Source organism: Tetrao urogallus (genome assembly GCF_951394365.1).
Source record: "Tetrao urogallus genome assembly, chromosome: 5".
Taxonomy (NCBI): Eukaryota; Metazoa; Chordata; class Aves; order Galliformes; family Phasianidae; genus Tetrao; species Tetrao urogallus.
Genome location: NC_136818.1, coordinates 4211447 through 4230689, shown reverse-complemented (window position 1 = coordinate 4230689; position 19243 = coordinate 4211447). Strand labels below are relative to the sequence as shown.

Below are 19243 nucleotides of genomic sequence, written 5' to 3'. Positions count from 1 at the left end.
ACTCACCAAGCCATGCTTCTGGATGAGGAACCTCAAAAGTTCACCAATTTTTTCTTCATTCATCAGTTAAGACAGCCTTCAGTCCTGCTGCTTCTCACTTTGACTACAGCTCTCTTTGATTCTTGAGGCAGAACAGCCTTTCTCTTATTGCCCTCGTTTGTTTCAACCTGCCACAAGCATCACAGAGGCAGAAAAACTCTCCAAACCGGCATTTGCTTGCACAAAATATTACATTCCGCTGTGTTTTCTGGGAAAGCAGATGTTCTTGAGGAGACAGTCTTGCACTGAGCACTCTGGGCCAAGGCTCAGTGCTTCAATGACACAAGGAATAAATCCATTTGAATTTGCTCATTATGGGAATGACGGATGCCGTATATAAAATCAATCATTTTCACTGACACAATTCAAAACCAATCTCTATGTAATGACCCAGGCAACTGTGACACCTCTTAATGTATCACACCGCTCTCACAGATGGCACCAACTCTGACAAACAAACAAGTGGCTTTTAGTTTGGCAACTTGGTGATGATGATCTAACAGAGGGAAGGATGCAAACTGATCCCTTGTAGGACATTCATCAGAAGAGAGATTCCATTGCAGGCTGAGGTTTCCCACCACTGAACAGGCAGGCAGCAACCAGCAGCCCTTTCATCTCCACACATGGAGAGTGAACCGGTAGGAAAGATGGCTGAGAGCAAGCAAACCTTTTTGTTCACCTTTTTGGCCTTATTTTTTTTGTTAAATGACTTTGCCCCCAGATTAAAGCAAGATGTGCCTAGCTGATACAGCTAGCTTAACCTTTGACACAATTGACTTAACTGTTAATTATTTACAAACAACAACAAAAAAAAACCCTCACCATCACTTACAGGAAAGACCTCCCCATCCATAGGACTTTGCTAGCTCAGTGCACATCCAATATTTGCAGATATTTGTATTTGTAGATATTTGTAGATATCCAATATCTACAGCAGAAAAAGAGAAGCTGTGATCATACACACAGAGCACACCCTCAATTTTACTGCAAACCATGTCTTGCAGTGCATGGAGATTACTCCTGCTTGCTGCCATGCTGCTCATCTCTGTTCCTCAATTAGCAGAAAAACATTAGGTTAAAATCACAGCAGGGACCAAGGAGGAATTTCCTGCATGTTAACATATTTTTTTTTTCAATGAAAATTGAGTGGCACAAGCAGACTTCCCAAATTCCAAGAGGACAACCAGCGCTGGTTTCCCACCTCCATTGATCTGTGGGGCAATGTCACCTTCTAACACTGCCCACATCCTCTCTCCACAGTTCCTTCCTCGCTGCTGGCTGTAATAGCCAGGCTGCCTGCTGAGCTGTTTTTTAAATCTCAAAGCACTTAGCCCTCATGGAGCTCTAAGTCACTGAACATGGGTTTTATCACATTTGAAAACGAAGACTCGCAAAGTGTCCATCATGAACACTGAGCTCTCAAGTGCAATGTATCCTTTGCAGGGTTCATAACACCAGCGTTAAGTTTGTAACCCCTCGCTCCTGTAAATAAAACCCATACAGTTTCACCAAAGGCAATTCTTTTTAAATGGCAGCTTTCTGCCCAAAGAAAAGCTCTGAAACACATCGGTGATGAAAGGCCCTCCGTGGGAAAGGTCAGATGGGAGCAAGAAGCTGTTTATGCTGCAGTTAGTGGTCAAAAAGAGCTTCTATTTCTCCTTCTCCAAGAAAATCTTTTTGCTCCCTGCTTCATAACTCACAATATATGTCCTCCTGCAGAAGAACACAGCTGGCTCATTCCAGAGGGGCTCTCCCATTTATTTTAATGGGGAGGAGCATAAGGTGGCAAACGCATGACAAAGTTCACAAATAACAGAGCCAAAGGGACACTTACGGCGTTCACTTACAACTGGCTTTGTTGCACTGCCATTTTTGTTACTAGCACAGCCATTTTCTGGCGGTGAAACTGGAATCCAAGAAACCCTGGATACAAACAAATCACCTTGTTGAGTTTATTGTCCTTTACTGCCTTTTGATTGACTAAAAACAGTGACTCAGTGTGAACCAGTTACAGGTACATCTACACCAAAAGCTCCAATTCTAGGGTCTTGTGAAGACTTCAAGGCAGTGGATACAGCATCAAGTAGGCCATGGAAGAAAAACCATCATGCCCACATCCCTTGTCTCCAGTCCATCTCCATCAGATTTCAAGACAATGCACACCCAAACTCAATTTCAAACTAGAAACTCAGCAGTTTTTTTGAAGAAAAAATTCAACTCATAATCTAAATATACCAAATAATAGAAAATTCACAATAAATTGCAGCAGCTTACAATACCTGCTTATTTCTAATATGGCATGCTTTGACATAGAGCCCTTCTCAAGCCCCCATCAACCAACTGCTGTTAAGAAACACAGTGATTCCACAGAAGCTTTACTCTGCTGGTACCTGGCGATAATTCTTCATAACCCTTTATTTTCACAAATGTCTGGGGCTGAATGGACATTGATTTGCTGCCTGTTAACATGTTTTTCTTTTAATCTACCGTGATATCCATTCTATTCTGCTTAGAACTATTCATATAAGTGGTGCTGCGGGAGCTATGAAATGGGACTGAAAAGCTGGCAAATTGCATCAGGTCTTAAAAGACCTTTAAAAAAACCCACACTCTATATCTGAAAGCCACTTGATTGGGTAACATTTGAAGCTATTCTTCTTGCAGAGATTTTTCAGGTGCTGATAAAACATTTTAGGGGTGATAGATTAGCCACATGGCAAATACGTGCATTGAGATAAGACTATTTAAAGCTCTAAAAACAAATAGCTGGACAATTGTTTCACTAATAGACCTGCTATTTCCTGCCTCTTGTAGGATCATTTTAGAAAGAGACAGCCAACATTACAGTAACCAGGAAATCGTATCAGGATATCTCCCCATATTCCTCAATGTCATGCTGGAATGTATAATTTGGTTTCCACACACTTTGATACAGTAAGTGAAGAAAGGAAAAAAAATAATCACTCTTTTTGGTTCCCCAAGCCAGCTCTCTGCTTTATCTTTGGCATTCAAAAAAGGCTCTTGCTGGGCCTGATCCTAAATTGTAAGTATGGCTGAGAAGGCCAGCTTGTGGAAGACCTCATCCCAAGACAGTTCACAAAATAACTTACAGATGATGATATCTGTCATAGTACCATGAGAGCACAGCCAGGAACAGGGTAAAAGTCAGAGAAGAATACGAAGCCACAAGCATGGCATGCAACATACAGATAGCATTAGTAACACAGTACAGATGCTCAAGCAGAATAGATGGCTCAGACTCACACATTCAATCCAAAAATGCACTTTTTAGTAGTTATATGGAATTCCACTTCGTTCATTTACCACTGTATGTTTCCCCATGTTGGCTTAGAGAGACAACTGCAGACAACAAATCCGAATCTCTGCTGCACAAATGACAACAGTCATTCCCTTCACCTCCTATCACTGCTTTGCAATGATATTCTTCTGACTGAGGACAATATTTGCCCATAAACTAATAAATATGAACCTGACAGGACAGGAGTTCTTTAGAAATAAAATAAACAAAGAAGGAAATAGGAAAAAGAAGGAAGAAACATCACCTTCAATCCAGTGTACACCAGTTGTGGCTGTGTGCTCCCAGCCTACACAACTGCTTTCCCAGAAGATGCTGACATGGGAAAAAGAGATCTGTTTGAGTCCTTGCTTCTGCAAAACTGCAGGCTGATCCTGAAAATTGACTGCTAAACATGTTCTCTTCACAGCAGGAGATCATGGCCTTCATTATCTTTAGGTAAATTGGGATTATTTCTTCAACTAGTTACATTTGAGTTGGGTATTTTTACATACAATCAACAAACTCCAACTTTGCTTAGGTTGCATTAGCCCTTAATGAATGCAGCAGCATGACCTGTTGGACAACTGGGGCAGATGGAAAAGGGATGGGGCAGAAAGGAGAAGAAATACAATACAACACATGTGCATACTTACAGTTCTCCCTCTTCGTGCATACGGGCATGTTGCACATTGAAATTTCAGGGCAAATCTTCCACATTTACCTTACTTAGCAAAAATGTTATTATTCCTCACCTCTGCAAGAAAAGCAACACCTGGGCTGTTTGAGATTAGATATTACCCAAAGCGAGGCGCTTCTTTTCCTCCTGTCCAAGATATTCATAGCCATCAAAACCATTGGCTAGGACAGATATCCACGCTGTGCTGTACAAATGGCAGGATTTTCAAAGAACAGCAAAAGCTATGAAACAAACTTGCTGAAATGACACCTTTTTAAAATGTTTTTATTCATAACAGTATTACATGGTGTGTTACAGAAATTAATGGAAAATTTCTAAAAATTTGTTGTTTTTTTGTTGTTGTTGCTGAATGCATTATACATAAAGTTAAAAATAATGTGTCCGTATATGTTAACAAATGGTCATTATCTGAGGTAAAGTTAAAGTAGGTTTAGAAATGTACTGCAACAGTCATTTTATCTTTCTCATCTTTATTAAAAAAATATGTGTCAGAATGCAGAAATAAAAATGAATGAAAACCACAATGCAGAAATAAAAATGAATGAAAACCACAGAGTAAACATTTTTTGCAAAGAAGGTGCCCAGTACGTTATTAGATGAAAGGTTTTGTCAGACACTTGAATGACTACGATCTATCTCTTCATGACGGGTAAAGATCAAGAATCTACGGGGGATGACAACAGGATGGCTGGTGGAATTCCCTGGTTTTTTAATTTAAAGTGACAAATTTAGTGCTAGTGAAGGATGAGGGATTCAACAATTGCACAAGCTGGATATTCAAGTTATCTACAAGACTGGTACAGTGCAGAGGCCGCACATTCCTCTCAACTCAGCATCTCAGTCGTGACAAAGACGATCTAACTGCATGACACAACAAGTCAGAATTTATTTATCAGTGTTGGTAAGGGTATGACAGTAGCCCATGGGGATGGCCCAGCTGTCTCCCATGAAACGCTACAATCCCAGCCTCGTTCCCTCTGCACCTATTTGTTGCAAGAACTACAGAAATGATCCGCTTCCTACCAATACGATGTCAATGGATCCTCTGAGGCATAAATCTCTTCTTTTTCTTTCAACGTTTTACCCCATAACTGGAAATGCATTAACTAGACAGAGCCTCAAATGTCTACAATGCATCAAAATTGTCTTCTCGGTTCCGTATGGAGGACAAAACCAAAAAGAGCTGCTGAGGAAGTAAGTAGCACCACAGTGCAAATTAGGAAAATAGGCTTCAAATGTCCTTCAGAAACGTTTTTACCTCTGCTTTTAATCCTGAAACACTCAACCCACCAGGTTTTAGTTCATCTCCAATTAGAAAACCAACCTTCCTTCTCATGGGAAAATAAGATTCGCTACAGAACTGTTTGCACATGTCTAAGGGATAAGCATCAAACGACTGTGAATGGGAATAAAAGTCCTCTTCTCTGCAGGTTCAGTGGGTCTATTCACAGCTAATTTTTTCATTCACATACATTCTGCAACGCACTTTGCTCTAATTTCTCTAATTCAAAATAAAAGATTGGAATCATGGTGTGAGATTTCGTTGTACATATCAACAATTGCCACCTCAGGTATTATTTAGCCTTCTAAACCATTTTTAGCTTATCATAGAGATGAAGGAAAGTAAAATATTTATAACTCCAGGCCTATTTTAAACATGACAAAAATGCAAATCCTAATGTGTCAATTCAAAAACAAAATCTGCACAATAACCCTAAAAACAGATTAATCATTTAATTTCTTTAACCTTTTTTACTTTTTCTTTTTTTTTTCTGTTTTTTCTTTTTTTTTTCTTCTTTTTTTTTTTCTTTTTTTTCTTTTTTTTTCCTTCTTAGTGTTAAACCACTAAATTCAATATACTGTAACTGCATAGGAACATCAGGAAAACACATTTGACCTGTATAACAATTCTCTGTAGGGCAAAAATATATAGATTCTTTATGAAAATCATGTGCTAAACATATGAACCCAAACACTGCACTTCTGCTTCATAAATGTAAAAAAACGGAAGTTTTAAACTCTTTCATTCTGTGTGTAAACAGCTCGATGACTTCTATGCAGAGGTTCTGGAATCGTAAGGGGATGCCAATGAAAATGTGATTTCTCGTAAGTGGAGTATGCCTGTGTGAAGAAGCTACACCATAAAATCATGTGTTCCCATTAATTTCACTAGTTGCTGACAAGCTGACTGCCTTCTGCAAATGCACTTGAGCTTCAGCCCATTATCGTAAGCACGTGAGAAAACGTATGTGATGTGAGAACCACAAACTGGATTTGCCACACCTCCCAAGCACTGCAACTTGCTACCTTCTCTACTGTGTAATGGCATTAGTAAAAGAATTCTCATAACATTTATATTTACATTAAAAAAGAAAAAAAAAGACAAAAAAAAAACCAAAAAGAAAACTGGCAATTTTCATTCAAACTCCTTAAAGCCATTTCCCCTTAAACAATTAAAGAGTTTAACAGTAAGATTTTTTTTTTCAAGTTATAAAATAAAAATCCCATTTGATTTTTTTCTGATGTACAAAAAGTGATAAAGATGAACAATTTGATCACAGAATCAGTTCGTTATTCCAAAATCCATGCCACCTTTGTCCCATTTTGAAAGTCCGTTTCATCCAACTTCCTAAACCAGAATCATACCAGTATTATTTGGCAAATGATTTTTTTTTTTTTTTCATCAAAAATGGCACACAGAGAAGAAAACACTTGTCTGCATAGCATTACAGCAGCAAGATATCGAAGAAATAAAAATATTCCTTTTCTGTACTTTGTTTAGAGTTTCCTAGGAAATACTGAATCTTCCGTCTCTTCCATCGGTGGGATTCCATGTCCTTTCTCTACCCACAACATGAGTATTCAAACAGAAAAGCAGCATTTCTTCCTCATGATGCGCTAGAACTTAAAGGTACATTTGGCAACATTTTCAGTCCGGATGGATAAACAACAGAGTTTTATTCTGTGGTTTCAAGTTAAGAATCATTTCCGCGGGAGGCGTTTTGCTCTTGGATCTGTCACTCATACAAAACTACAGAATAAGAAATAGAAAAAAAATGACACTGCCAGTGTTTTTCTGTTGTTGCTGTTTAAATATGCCTACACAAGGAAAAACAAAACAACTCAGGATCAGCCTGATGTAAATGATGATGAAAAACATGTCACCGTGACATAAAAAGTGCCGACTTGTGCCCAAAAGGCTGTTGAATGATAATGCCACTGCTACATACAGATTCTGCTTTTTTTTGCTCAAAAGAAAAGGAATGCTCGTTATTTATATGTGGCATACACAAGACAAGAAATGTTGAAAAGAAGAGCGAGGAGTGAGATTTCCTAGTCTGTATACCCATGAGTTGTGGAGACAGGGCCGGACTCCTGGTGCGCTAAGCAGGGAGCTGTCACTTTGTGCTGCCATAGGGATCTGCCATCGGTTGCCAAAAATTGTCAGGAACGCTCATAGAGCCGGTCCAGGAGGGCAATCATCTATCCTTGCCAGACAAAATCAATCGGAAAAAAGCAAGAGAGCCAAAGGCCTGCCAGGTGGTTGGGTTTCATTCGAGTCTCGGAGCACCGCAAGCCCGTACCAATGCTATTTCTTAGGTCTGTTGATCTGGGCGTAGAGAGGTTCTGCTTCCTGGGGATGATAAAAATAAAATAAGCGGAAATGTCTCCAGACATTTTGAGAACATTTTCACAACATCTGCTTGAGGACAGCAATACCTCGTGAGTCAAAACCCAAAGGAAGTGTTTGTTTTCTGTGCTGCTTTGAGCGATCGCGGCACCCCAGTTGGGTTGTGAAGGAAATATGACATTGTTTTGGGAAAGGCATGCTTACAATCAATTTCCTCTTCCATATTGGCTGTGCACCGATCCTCAGGAGGTATTGCTGGGCATAGACACATGGAGAAATGAAATGATTTTTGTACAACTGGGTGTTTTGAAGTTTACGGGCCAGAAATGCAGCTGGCACAAAAGGCTGTTACGTCGGGCTGAGCATCCCACCCAACAGCACAGCAACGGTACTCAGCCATGGATTTCACAGCTCAGGTAGGAAGACAACTGCAAGCAGAAACTGCTGCTGAAAGCTGAGCTAACGAAGCTGCGACGGGATTGAAAATAGCAGGATTTTCAGAGCAATGTGGTGTATGTGGTGTGAGCCTCCTATGAAGAACAAGAAAAGCTGGCTCTGAACAGCTTGATTAGGGATCTGCGTAGCTGTAAGTACAGCTGTTAAAGCAGAGAGGAAAGAATGGTGGTTTTTCTTAGGAATTTCCTAGATGTTGAGGAAAGCAGCTGTATTTTCAGTGCTACTTCATAGCTGACACCTGGTGCTTTCGCAATGCTAGGTTCATCCTGGCTGCAGAGTGAGGCAAACCAGCCAAACGGAGCCTGCAATTCACTCTCCTTCATTTCCAGAAGCTAATTTATTAAACTAAGAATGACATCTAAGAAAAGAACAAGACAGGCAAAAAGGCTAATTAATGCCATACTGCATTAACTCTCCATAGCTTGATAAATATTCAAATACCATACCACAGAGTTGAATTTAACCAAGTTCAAATCAACTCATGTACAGCAGTACCAGAAAAGCTGACTTTAGGCAAAACCCTTTGAAGGCTGGCAAAGCACTGGGCACTGCAGATCACAGAAACATCTGGCAGGAGGTGGCACTGATTGGCAATCGCTGCTGTTGAAGATGCTCCATTTCTGCAGCCTGCAGAGACACTTCTTCCCTATTTCTTACCTACAAGAAGCCCTGAGCACACTATGAACATTAAGAGAGAATGAGCAAAATCTCTCTGAATGATTAAATAAAGGCTGCTGAAATTATCCACAGCAAGAGGCAAATACATCCGATGACCTCGAAAATCCAAAGGTAATCAGAAAAGATGAGTGAGAGTAAATAACTGCATCTCACATCCTGTGTGCTGAACCCACCTATGCCAATTTTCATGTACTGCAGACACGAAGCTGGCAGAATGATCTATCACTGCCAGTTCTGAGAAAATCTGTACTAATTAATGTGGAAAGCTGACATACACCAGGCCACTCTTCAGACATGTGCTCAACCTGAGAAGACTGCAAAGGAAAGCAACAAGGAAAGAGAAGAAAAGGGGAACAAAGGATGTTGTTTTTTTCAGTTGTTAGGGAAAATAAAGGCCTTTCGAAACATCAGATGTGTTTGCTAGAAGTGTCCTCTAATGTCTGTAAGGTACACAGATACATGGAAAGAACAGGTCACCCAAGGGCCACCTGGCATCATTGCAAGAGGAGTTCATTGTTGGCTATTGTCACTTTCAACAGTCCATGATGGAGACTCGAATTACATGCCCCCACCTTTTGTTCATGCCCAATGTTTATCTGAACATACACTTCAGGTGGCAACAGCTTTCATTTCTCAATGATTCTCAATGATTCTCACAATGATGTAACTTTTTTATTATTATTTTTTTGTGTATTTTGAGTGAAAATCATGCTCTTTTGTATTTTTTTAGGTCATTTTCCCATTTAGATGCCTGATTTTTCTTCTTAGTGTATGAGACTTGTTTTCTAATATTATTCTGAGATAATTCATCAGTGCATCTTGACTGCAGCTCAACACTGCAAATGGCATCTGTGAAGAACTGATAGTGATCCTCCATAGAGCAAAAAGAGCAGTAAAAGCTAGAGGAGAAACAGGAGAGTTGAGACGTGTTGACTCCCCAGACAGCTTCCTCCGGTGACAGGTAGGAGGGCTTTCACAAGGATTGTTTGGGAAGGTTTTGGAAGCAGAAATACCAACTTGCCTTCTTTTTATGCCCTCCACAGAAAAGCCACAGGAAATGTAACTGAAAGGCAGGAGAACTAAAGTGTTAGCAGAGATGTTTCACTGATATCTTCTGTTTTCTACTTCTATTACTGCGTTAGGAACAGATCCAAAGGGAAGCAAACCAGCAAACCAAAAAAATGGGTCTTTTTCAGAGAAAAAAAAAAAGAAAAAAAAAAAAAGAAAAAAAAAAAAAAGAAAGATTAGATAAGATGGCATACAAGGCTTCCAATTGAGTGTTTTCAATTCTGTATGATTGGCCCCAAAGCACTCCTGATGTGCATTCATCAGCCTGCAGGGATGAAATAAGAAGACAAATGGCAGCATCTGGTTTTGCTGTTAAATTACACTTGAAGGGTTCCATCAACTTTGGGTTATGCTGTTTCTGGTAGATGCTTAAAAAGCAAATGTTTTCCTTTGTGTTTGGAGGCTCCTTTCAGAGTAGCATTCACCTACACCCTCACATACTGACATGGCTCCTGTGCTGAAGAGTAGCATTCAAATTAGGAGATACTGAAGAATGAGGATATGAAATCGCAGATCAGATACCTGACTGAAGTGGCGTGTTGGACAGGGGAAGTCCAAGTGTACATAGCCTCAAGTTAAAACACCCAAATATCTAGGTATCTAGAAGTATGTTGTGCAATGCTGAGTTAAGAACTCCCTTGAATCTCACTGCAGAAACTGTTGAGGAGAGACTTTTCCTTTCGTACGATACATTTACATATTCCAGAGAGACATCATGTTTAAAATCTGTTAGTTGTTCCAATTTTAAGGAACATTTTGCACAACAAACAACACTGTGGTAAGCAGTAGGGATTTGTGCCTGCACTACTGCATGAGGCAACGAGGTTCCTAGAGGTTTTGAATAACATTATGTACTCACTACAAGTGAAGTTGCATCCAATCTAAAGGTATTAACATCTGGCCCTCAGCAGACATGGGAGAAATCTCCAACAGATTCAATATCTATTTGAGCTTGTGTCGGTGAGCTGGCTCACAAAATGTAACACAGGACTTGGTTAGGAAGCTGTTCTTTTTACACGGGTAGTCCTTTTATCATTGCAAGGCACCCTGCTATGTGCAAAGCTCCAGGCAAGTTGTACTGAATTGTAGAGGTGAGGCCTGCAGAGATTTCTTTGCCCTTTGCAATAGATTCTCAACACTGGTTTTACTCCTGGCTGACTGATCAGAAAGGGCAGGCTCAAATGATTCAGTTTCATGAAATAAGAGTGCTGGAACGCCAGCCAAAACGAGAATCTTGTGCTGGGGATGCAAGTGAAGGGAAGCAGGAGTGCAATACATCTTCTCAATTGCATGCTGATTTAATGAAGTAGGACATAGTACATTCGGCAAGCAATATTTAAATATCTTTTGGTGGTAAGACCAGTAACTCCTACTCACCCATTAACAGCCCATGGCTCAATTCTACCTATTTTTAATATAATTAGCTTCTATTTGCCACAGAAATATAGCAACCTGCCAGTTAGGGATTGTGGCTGAAAGGTGTCTGTGTTCTTACTACAAACCTGCCCAGGAATATCTCTTAGTCTCAAGTATCTAGTAGTTTAAAAGTCTGTAATTCTAGCATCAAGAAGGATGCTATGCATTCACAAACTGGAAAAAAAAAAACAACCAAACGACAAAACAACAGTTGAGAACTACTAACAAGAGATGAACTCTGCTAAATTCTGGTTACGGAAAAATAATGAACTGTAGTATAGAAACACTCCTATCATTTTGGGGTTCCCTTCCTAAGAAAAAAGAGCCATTGAATTATACTTTCCATCTATTTTTCTATCAATTCTCCTTAATGATTTCTGAATCCAATAGCCAATCTGAAGCAAATTGTAGTGAAGTCTCAAAGACACTAAATTACCACAAGTGTCCTGAACACCAGTTGCTGTGCAGAAGATGGGGAACTTTTAATGACCTCATTACACAAAAAGCTCATAGAACTTGTTCCCTAACTGAATTGCTGTATTGTCAATAAACAAGCACACAGGCCACCTAGTATGTTGTCTCTTGTTCAGAGGAAGAAAGTGGAGAAATGGAAGGTACTAGGCTACTTCAGGTGGGCTTGGAGACACTGGAAGAGCTGAGAAACCAGTGCAAGAACTGGTCTATACTAAAATAGACAGGAGGAGGGAATCATAAGAGTAAGAGGAAGGCACGTTTGTAGGATGCCTCTGCTCCTAAGTCTGGATTTCTCTGTTTCTTATCATATCCATATTCCCTGGGAATGTGATGATGAATAAATAAGCACAAAAACAGGGCCTGAAATGATAGTTTCAGAAACTGTGATCCATTCCAAGTGCACAACCTATTAACTTCTCTCTAAGGTTCCTAATTCTGCTTGCTGCTGTGTCTTCTTGCAGAATAACAGCTCTAGAGCCTACGGCGAGAATAGGTCACTTAAAGTCATCATGAATTTCTCTCTGAATTCCATTCAGTTCCTACTGAGACAGATGAATGATGGCAACAGATCCTACAAATACAGCCTGTGATGTCTGAGCACACCCAGATTCCTAGTGCAAGAGAAAGGGGGCAGAAAGTAGTAGCAGGTTGCAGAAGCAGCTTTGTACGACCTCCTGAGGTTGTCTGAATTCTCAGATGAAGCCAGTATTTTGTCCTTGAGTTGTTACATTTCTGCCAACTGCATGGTCACAGCCTAGATAAAGACTTTCAGCAGTCTATTCTGGAGCTGACTGAAATTATTAGGAACATTCATCACAAAGAACGACACATGGTCCGAGATGGGAGATGGCAGCGGGCCACCCAAGTCCCACCAAAAGCTGATAGACAAATATTCAAATGCACTGTTGCTCTCCTGACAGTGCTGATAGCATCATGAAGGGTGTGACATACTTTGAGGGCTTACAACTGTCTGCACACATTTCAAAGAACAACCAAACAAGCTTTTGAGGAAGATATGTTCTAGCCACAAATGTTTTGAAGGTTTCCTGAGAATCTCTCGTGAATGACTGCCAGAGCAAGTGTCGGACTGGGAAGCATATAGCATAAACTACATTTATTCCAGCATTTGGAGGTACTTTTATTGGGTTAATTTCATTACCAAATACCAAATTTTATTCCCTTTCTGAACTTTCACTCTGCTGCTAATTTGCCTTCAGGAATCAGTTTGTCCATAAGGAGTGAGGCAGCATTTCTGACAACAGATCCCAGTATTCAGGGCATACTGACACTTTCCACTCTCTTTTAACCACAGTTATCCACTACCCAGTCTAAAGACAGCAGCAGGGATTAAGTGTACATCAGCTGAAGATGGCAGTCTTACTATTTACTGTTCACTCTACTCATCCTCCACACTACTCCTGTACAAAGGGAAGACAACTAGATACAAATCTTACTATGAACAGTTCTGCAAATAGTTGATGTACTGAAAATCAGGCCTAGCTGCTCCTTATCTCCAAACATAAAGTGACAAATACGTAACTGATCCATAAAATGTCCCTTTTTCCTACAAAGAACCCTTGGCCATTTGTAGCAGAGCTGTCTGTAAGAATGCCTACTGGTAGGATGAGGATTTTGAGAGTGTTAAGATCACAAAAGGAAGAGGTGAAATACAGAGAAACGAAGATAGTTATTGGAAGATGCTGAACTGCATCTAAATGAGAACATGGGGCATCAGAAGGAACCAAGAAACCAAATTGCTAAGGTATACTGAAAGCGCAGGGCGCAAAATACTAGGCATGCAAGTACTCTGAATACATCAAGACGAAGTAAGTGAAGATACTGCATGGGCACAGCTGATTTCACAGAAACCCCAGGAAGTCTATTTGAAATTTCTGAACACAGTGCTATGTCTTGCTGCTGAGAGTCCATTCATCTGAGTTGTACGCTGTGTGTGTACGCTTGGTGTGAAGAACCATGCTCTGACAGAGGGAAGTAAGCTCCATCTAGCACGCAGAAGTGGCTTTTAGGCAGACTGTGATTCTTTTGTACTACATGTTTCTCTCCATTATGTTTCTCCCCAAATGAGGGGCTCAGTACACAATGCAGTAATAAGTCCTGAGCTGATAATTCTCCATGGAGATTAGATTTTCCATCACTGTGATGATAGCAGGCTTCAGAACTAGATGGGTTGGTTTCAACAAGTGGATTTCCTACAGCCTGCTGCTGGATGGCACAGTACTGAGGTACAATGATGCCAGTGTAACTTCACTGGAGAGATCCAGTCTTCTTCAGCTTCCTGTTCCTGCCTACAGCTTTTAGGAATTACTGTAATACGATGATTACTAGCATTATCTAACAATTCCTGGAATGTATTTTGGATAATTAGATCTAATTTTATGCCAGATTGTACAAGGACTAACAGCAACTATAGAAAAAATACGGAATGACTGACAACATACAAACTTTTCCTTTCCAGGTAAGATAAAGTATTTCAGTGTTATATACATAGAGAACAAAAGGGGTCCCTCATTTGACTGCCTTACACAGCACTATGCAGTGACAGCCTTCAGCTACTGCTTCCAGCTACTTCCAGAATTGCTGATAGGTAAATGAGTGTGGTTAGCTCACAAATGATGCTAATTATCTTAGCAGCAGAAAATTAGAAAGAGATTTTATCACTATTCTCCTTGTGATGAATTCCTGAGTGATTCTGATGATGATGAACCATAATAAACAAAAGCACGTAGGTCTGCGGAGTGTGGGATTCAGCTAAAAGTCAAATCCTCTTTCTTGATCTAGGAAAGAAGCCCTGAAATGGGCTGAGGCTGGGACAGCTGGCTGCACCAGGGCTGGTGGAGTCAGACAAAGGCAAATGGTGCTACGTGGCACCATCAATCTGCACAAGCAGCTCATGTTGGTGTACAATAACCAACGGATGTTCTTGCTAAGCAGCCAGCCCAGCTTGACTCTATCTTTACACTGTCATTTTTAGACTCGTGGAAGCACAAGGCTTAACACTGCTTTTGCTTCAGCCCCCAGTTGCTGAGCTTTGTGTTGGTGAAGCAGAAGAAGGGGGAGATGCCTCCTCTCAGCACTACATATTATTAAGAGATAATCTTATTACTCCCAAGTGGATCAAAGCTAAGTTACTGTAAGACATTTTTTCTTAACCACATTTAAGTGTACAAAGTGACTCCTAATGAAACTATTAAGTTTGAGTTGAAACCGATTATGCAGGCTCAGGGCAGATAAGTCACTGGTAAACACAGAGTGATTTCTGTAGAAAAATAAAAAGGGTTCTACCACTGTTATGGATTTGTTCCAGGAGCTCTGTGCTGAAGCACAGAAGCAGTATCAGGTCACATATTTGGGTAATACAAAACACGAATGGCAGACAGGGAGAAGATAATGAAACATATCCTTCAAATAGTAACACTGGAGAGTATTTGGATGGAATAACAATGCTCAGCACTCATAACACTTTGCAGTTTTACTGTCTCTTTGGTAGAACATATATACTGTATTGAAACAAATCACAGAACATCCACCAGCAGCCACATTTTCCAATGTGTTCTGTAACACAGAAGATGAAAAAGATCATCTTTCCCCTCTATCTAGGTTTCAGTGAATAATTTTTGAAGAATAATTTTGAAAACATCAGTTGGCCAATGCTAATATCAGCGATCATAACTTTCAGATGCTTTTAATTTGCAACTGGAGGTAAAAGTGCACAAACCCATTTCAATAATTTTTACATGCAGATAATACATGTGCTGCTTCTACTGATTATCACACTGATTTTGAGTGGAGGTATTCCTGTATCATTACATAATTTTATTTAATGTTTGTTATGTCTATGGGAGAGATGTCTTATCCCATTTGATACGTTATGACTGACTAAAGGCCAGAACGGGTTTAATAAAAAACTGTTCTGCATAATACATTATTGGTAGTGGCTCAGATTCCTTATTCCCCCTTTGAATTCGAACACAAAGTAAAATAAGTCTACATTTCTTTAAAGCATGCAGGCAGCTGAAACACACACATTCGCATAAGTTGCAACACATAGTGAATGGCAAAAGCCATGCAAACCACCGAGCATGAGGAATACGCTGTGGATAATGGAGAGGAAAAGAAGGAAGAGATGAAAAGGAAAAAGCAAACCATGCATCCATGAAAGCAATGGTAGGCACTGGTGGAAGCATAAGTGAGCACCTCAGGGTGTAGAGAAAAAAAGGACAGATACCTACCCCAACCTGCGCTATCTAGCTACCGACCTGTGGACTTATAGTATCGCCAGTTGGCTCACCAAATGGATCACTGTTGGATGAGGCCTGAGACTCATCAGGCTAGAATACAAGAACATAACACCTTTTTTTCTCAACAATAGAAAGTGAAAAGTCAACATGAGGTTATTTTCATGCTGTGGGCATAACAAGTACATCCTATCTCATGAAAACCAGAAAGTGAGACCTCACCACTGATATGTTCTCAAAAGCCATAATGCTTTTCTACAGCTGATGAAGGCAGGAAAGGACCATATCTATCATTTTGTACATTTGGGTCCTTTTTTTGTATAGACTCCTTCTTGCCTTTGGCTCACTTAGGCTCTTATCTGCCTAAGATACCTTGTGATTCAACGTCGCTTCATTTTGATAATATTTCTTGCTTTGGTCCACTGAGTCTAAGGCAAAGAAATACCAAGGGCCAGAACATTGAGGAATGCAACGAGGGAAGCAACTGGGATGCCAGAATGTGGAAGACAACATCAGCCATCATTTTTTAACACACAACCTCTCGCATTTCTTTCTGCATCCTCAGCACTCATGTCATTTTACCTTGGACTCCCTTACCATCAGTATGTGAATGTTGGTACATTGGATACAGTTAACGTGTATAAACTTCAGATATGAACTCTGAGTTTGGTTCCTCGCATGCAGTATTAGGACACATCAACAGAAATGCCATGCTGATGTTCCCAGCTATAAAATCAAATCTGCAAATGCAGCTCCCCCTTAAATACCACCCAGTCCTACTTGAACAGTGATCTCTGACACTACCAAACAGCATTTTTTTAGCTAAAAAGGGCTCATCAGTATTTAGAAGCCTTATTGCTACTCACAGCCTCCTGCTCCTCACTTTTGCTTGGGCTTTCAAACCCCTCTTCAAAGAGGTCATCTGCAGCAGGATCGCTGGTATGAGATGCTGATGATTTCGATGGAGAACTCTGTCTGGGTGCAGGGGTTGGAGCTAAACAAAGATTAAGGTGACAGCAATAGAATATTTATCTCTTCATTTGTTCACAGAGACACAGCAGCACAAAATTTGCTCATGCTCTAGAGCCCTCAACTTACATTACTTTACATTACCCCCGAAAACCATTTTCAGCAAAGAGCTGGAAGATGTAAATTTAAACAGAGAAGTCATTATCGATTCTGTAGGTCTGATTTCATTCAGTGGCTTCCAAATTAAGTTTGGCTGCATCTGGCTCATGTCTTTAGGAACCAAGGAGACACTGCTACATCACATTAGGAATGCGTGAGTCGCCTGCCCTACGGCAGATAAGCAAAACACAGGGTCTCTGACTGGCCGCTGGTAAATGCCTCCTGAATTCCTTTTCAGCAATCTGCAAAATCCCCCATCTCCATGCTATGGCCATGCTAAGCTCATTTTACAGCTGCTCAATGAATTTCCCCACATGTCCAACACATCAAGCAATTAGAATAAATACCCATCTCCTACTTTGTGCAAAGTATGCCTTGAATGGGATGAAGAAAAATCATTTATAAGGTTGAATGTTACCCGCATTTTCCAACCAGCTGGCACGTCCCTAGCACAGAGCATATATTACTGTCTTATTAGCAATTAAATTTCAGGCTGCAGCTACTGGGGCTGTTGATTTCAATGGTCTCTGTAACACTTTTCTTTATGGCTGGAACACATTTAATAAGCCAGCCCATGCATGAAGGTTCTCAGTCCACATCTGTGTTGCAATTTACTATATGAAAAGTTAAATGCTTCGAGGAGCAGTCACATTTGAGGAAAGTTATGGCATAAATGATACGAACACTCACGTGAGTTTGTTGATGGTGTCGTGGAAGTCACAGGAGTCAAATTTAACTGAGAGATGTCAAAGTCATCACAATCATCTGCTTCCTGTGCCATCCCAACTTTGTTAAAGTAACTTGAGAAGGCCTCTGAGGTACAACTGAGGGAAGGCTGATCTGGTTTTCTTGATGGCACTGGTGGAGGCTGAGCCATCTGGAAATCTTTAAACATTTCTTTTCCCATTTTCTGTCTGGGCCTGTCTGTCTGCGGACTTGATCTGTTGGAATCGCTTGTGGGTGGAACAGTAGCTATAGGAGCAATGGTACCTTGAAACATGGCTGCTTGTAAAGGCAAAACAGTTTGTGTTGGCATGAAGGCAGTTGGTTGGAACTGACCAGCTACAGATGGCCAGGGCTGCTGGGCAGGAGGAAAAATACCAGGTTGGCCCCACGCTATCGGCTGTCCTCCCTGCATCACCTGAGCAACTGGAGGCTGAGCACCCATGGCCAACTGCTGTTGAACAAGTGGTTGCTGTCCCCAGAATGAGGGCAAAACAGCTCCCATGGCAACATAACCTTCAAAGAATAAAGAAAGCAGAAAAATAAGAATTCCAATAATGTCAGGAGCATGCAGAAAAGGCCACACAATAAATCAGAAATATGCGAGCTACATTAGAGTTCCCAGAGCTTCAGCTTTTCCTTGAAAAGAAAATGGAAATGCATGTTTGAATTCACATTACAAGCACTTCTATACAAAAACACAGGTTGAAGTATATTGGCCATAATCCTTCTCCTTTCCTGAACAAAATGCTCTTCTCTTCCTTAGTGACTACTCACATGTGTCTGTGAAGACATCTGCATGGACCTCAGTCATGTGCCACAACCAAAAACTAAGTAAAGTTTCAATCAGTGGCTGATTTTAAGTGGACCTTGCAAGGCAAAAAAACCCCAACTTTGTGATTCCAAGTTAATGAGTGATGAAAGAAGGAACAGTAACTCAGATGTGTATGGATGGCTATGACAGATTCCCTAGGCGTCCTTCTATCCCGCTCCTGCTGTCACCTCATCTAAGCAGTGACCTGATATTACCCCCAGACACTTCACCATCTCCATAACCTTTCTGAGATGTGGTGGCTAATCTGATACTGCAACACAGCCCATCCGATAAGGAGTTAACCAATTAGAAGTCACTGTTGAATGATTCAAGGCACTCCTCCTTCTTCCTAAATGGAGTTGAGTGCTGTCTTGCAGTGCTCTGAGTATCCCAGGGAGAGATCAGCAGTCAAAACCCAATTCCTTGCATGTCTGTGCAGAATGTTACATGGCTTTTGAATTTTGAGCACTTTGAGGAACACAGAAAAGTCTATGGGAAACACCAGGGTTTACATAAGTGGAGCACTTTTGAAATGAAATCAAATCCTTCATGTCTCATTCTCTGT

At 40.6% G+C, this 19243-nt stretch overlaps 1 protein-coding gene across 4 annotated transcripts in view; it reads right to left on the bottom strand.

Moving 5' to 3' along the window:
* Positions 1 to 7623: 7623 nt before the first annotated feature.
* Positions 7624 to 19243, bottom strand: part of DAB1 (DAB adaptor protein 1) — a gene marked incomplete at both ends in the record, with an annotated part of 88141 nt that continues 76521 nt past the window's right edge. For 3 of the 4 annotated variants that reach the window (XM_079535722.1, XM_079535723.1, XM_079535724.1), the window contains 3 exons: positions 16023 to 16106; positions 16880 to 17007; positions 17832 to 18380. In XM_079535722.1, coding sequence (XP_079391848.1) covers positions 16023 to 16106; positions 16880 to 17007; positions 17832 to 18380 — 761 coding nt within the window. Of the gene's footprint in view, positions 7669 to 16022; positions 16107 to 16879; positions 17008 to 17831; positions 18381 to 19243 lie in introns of those variants that run through there. The other variant, XM_079535721.1, reaches the window with a different exon arrangement.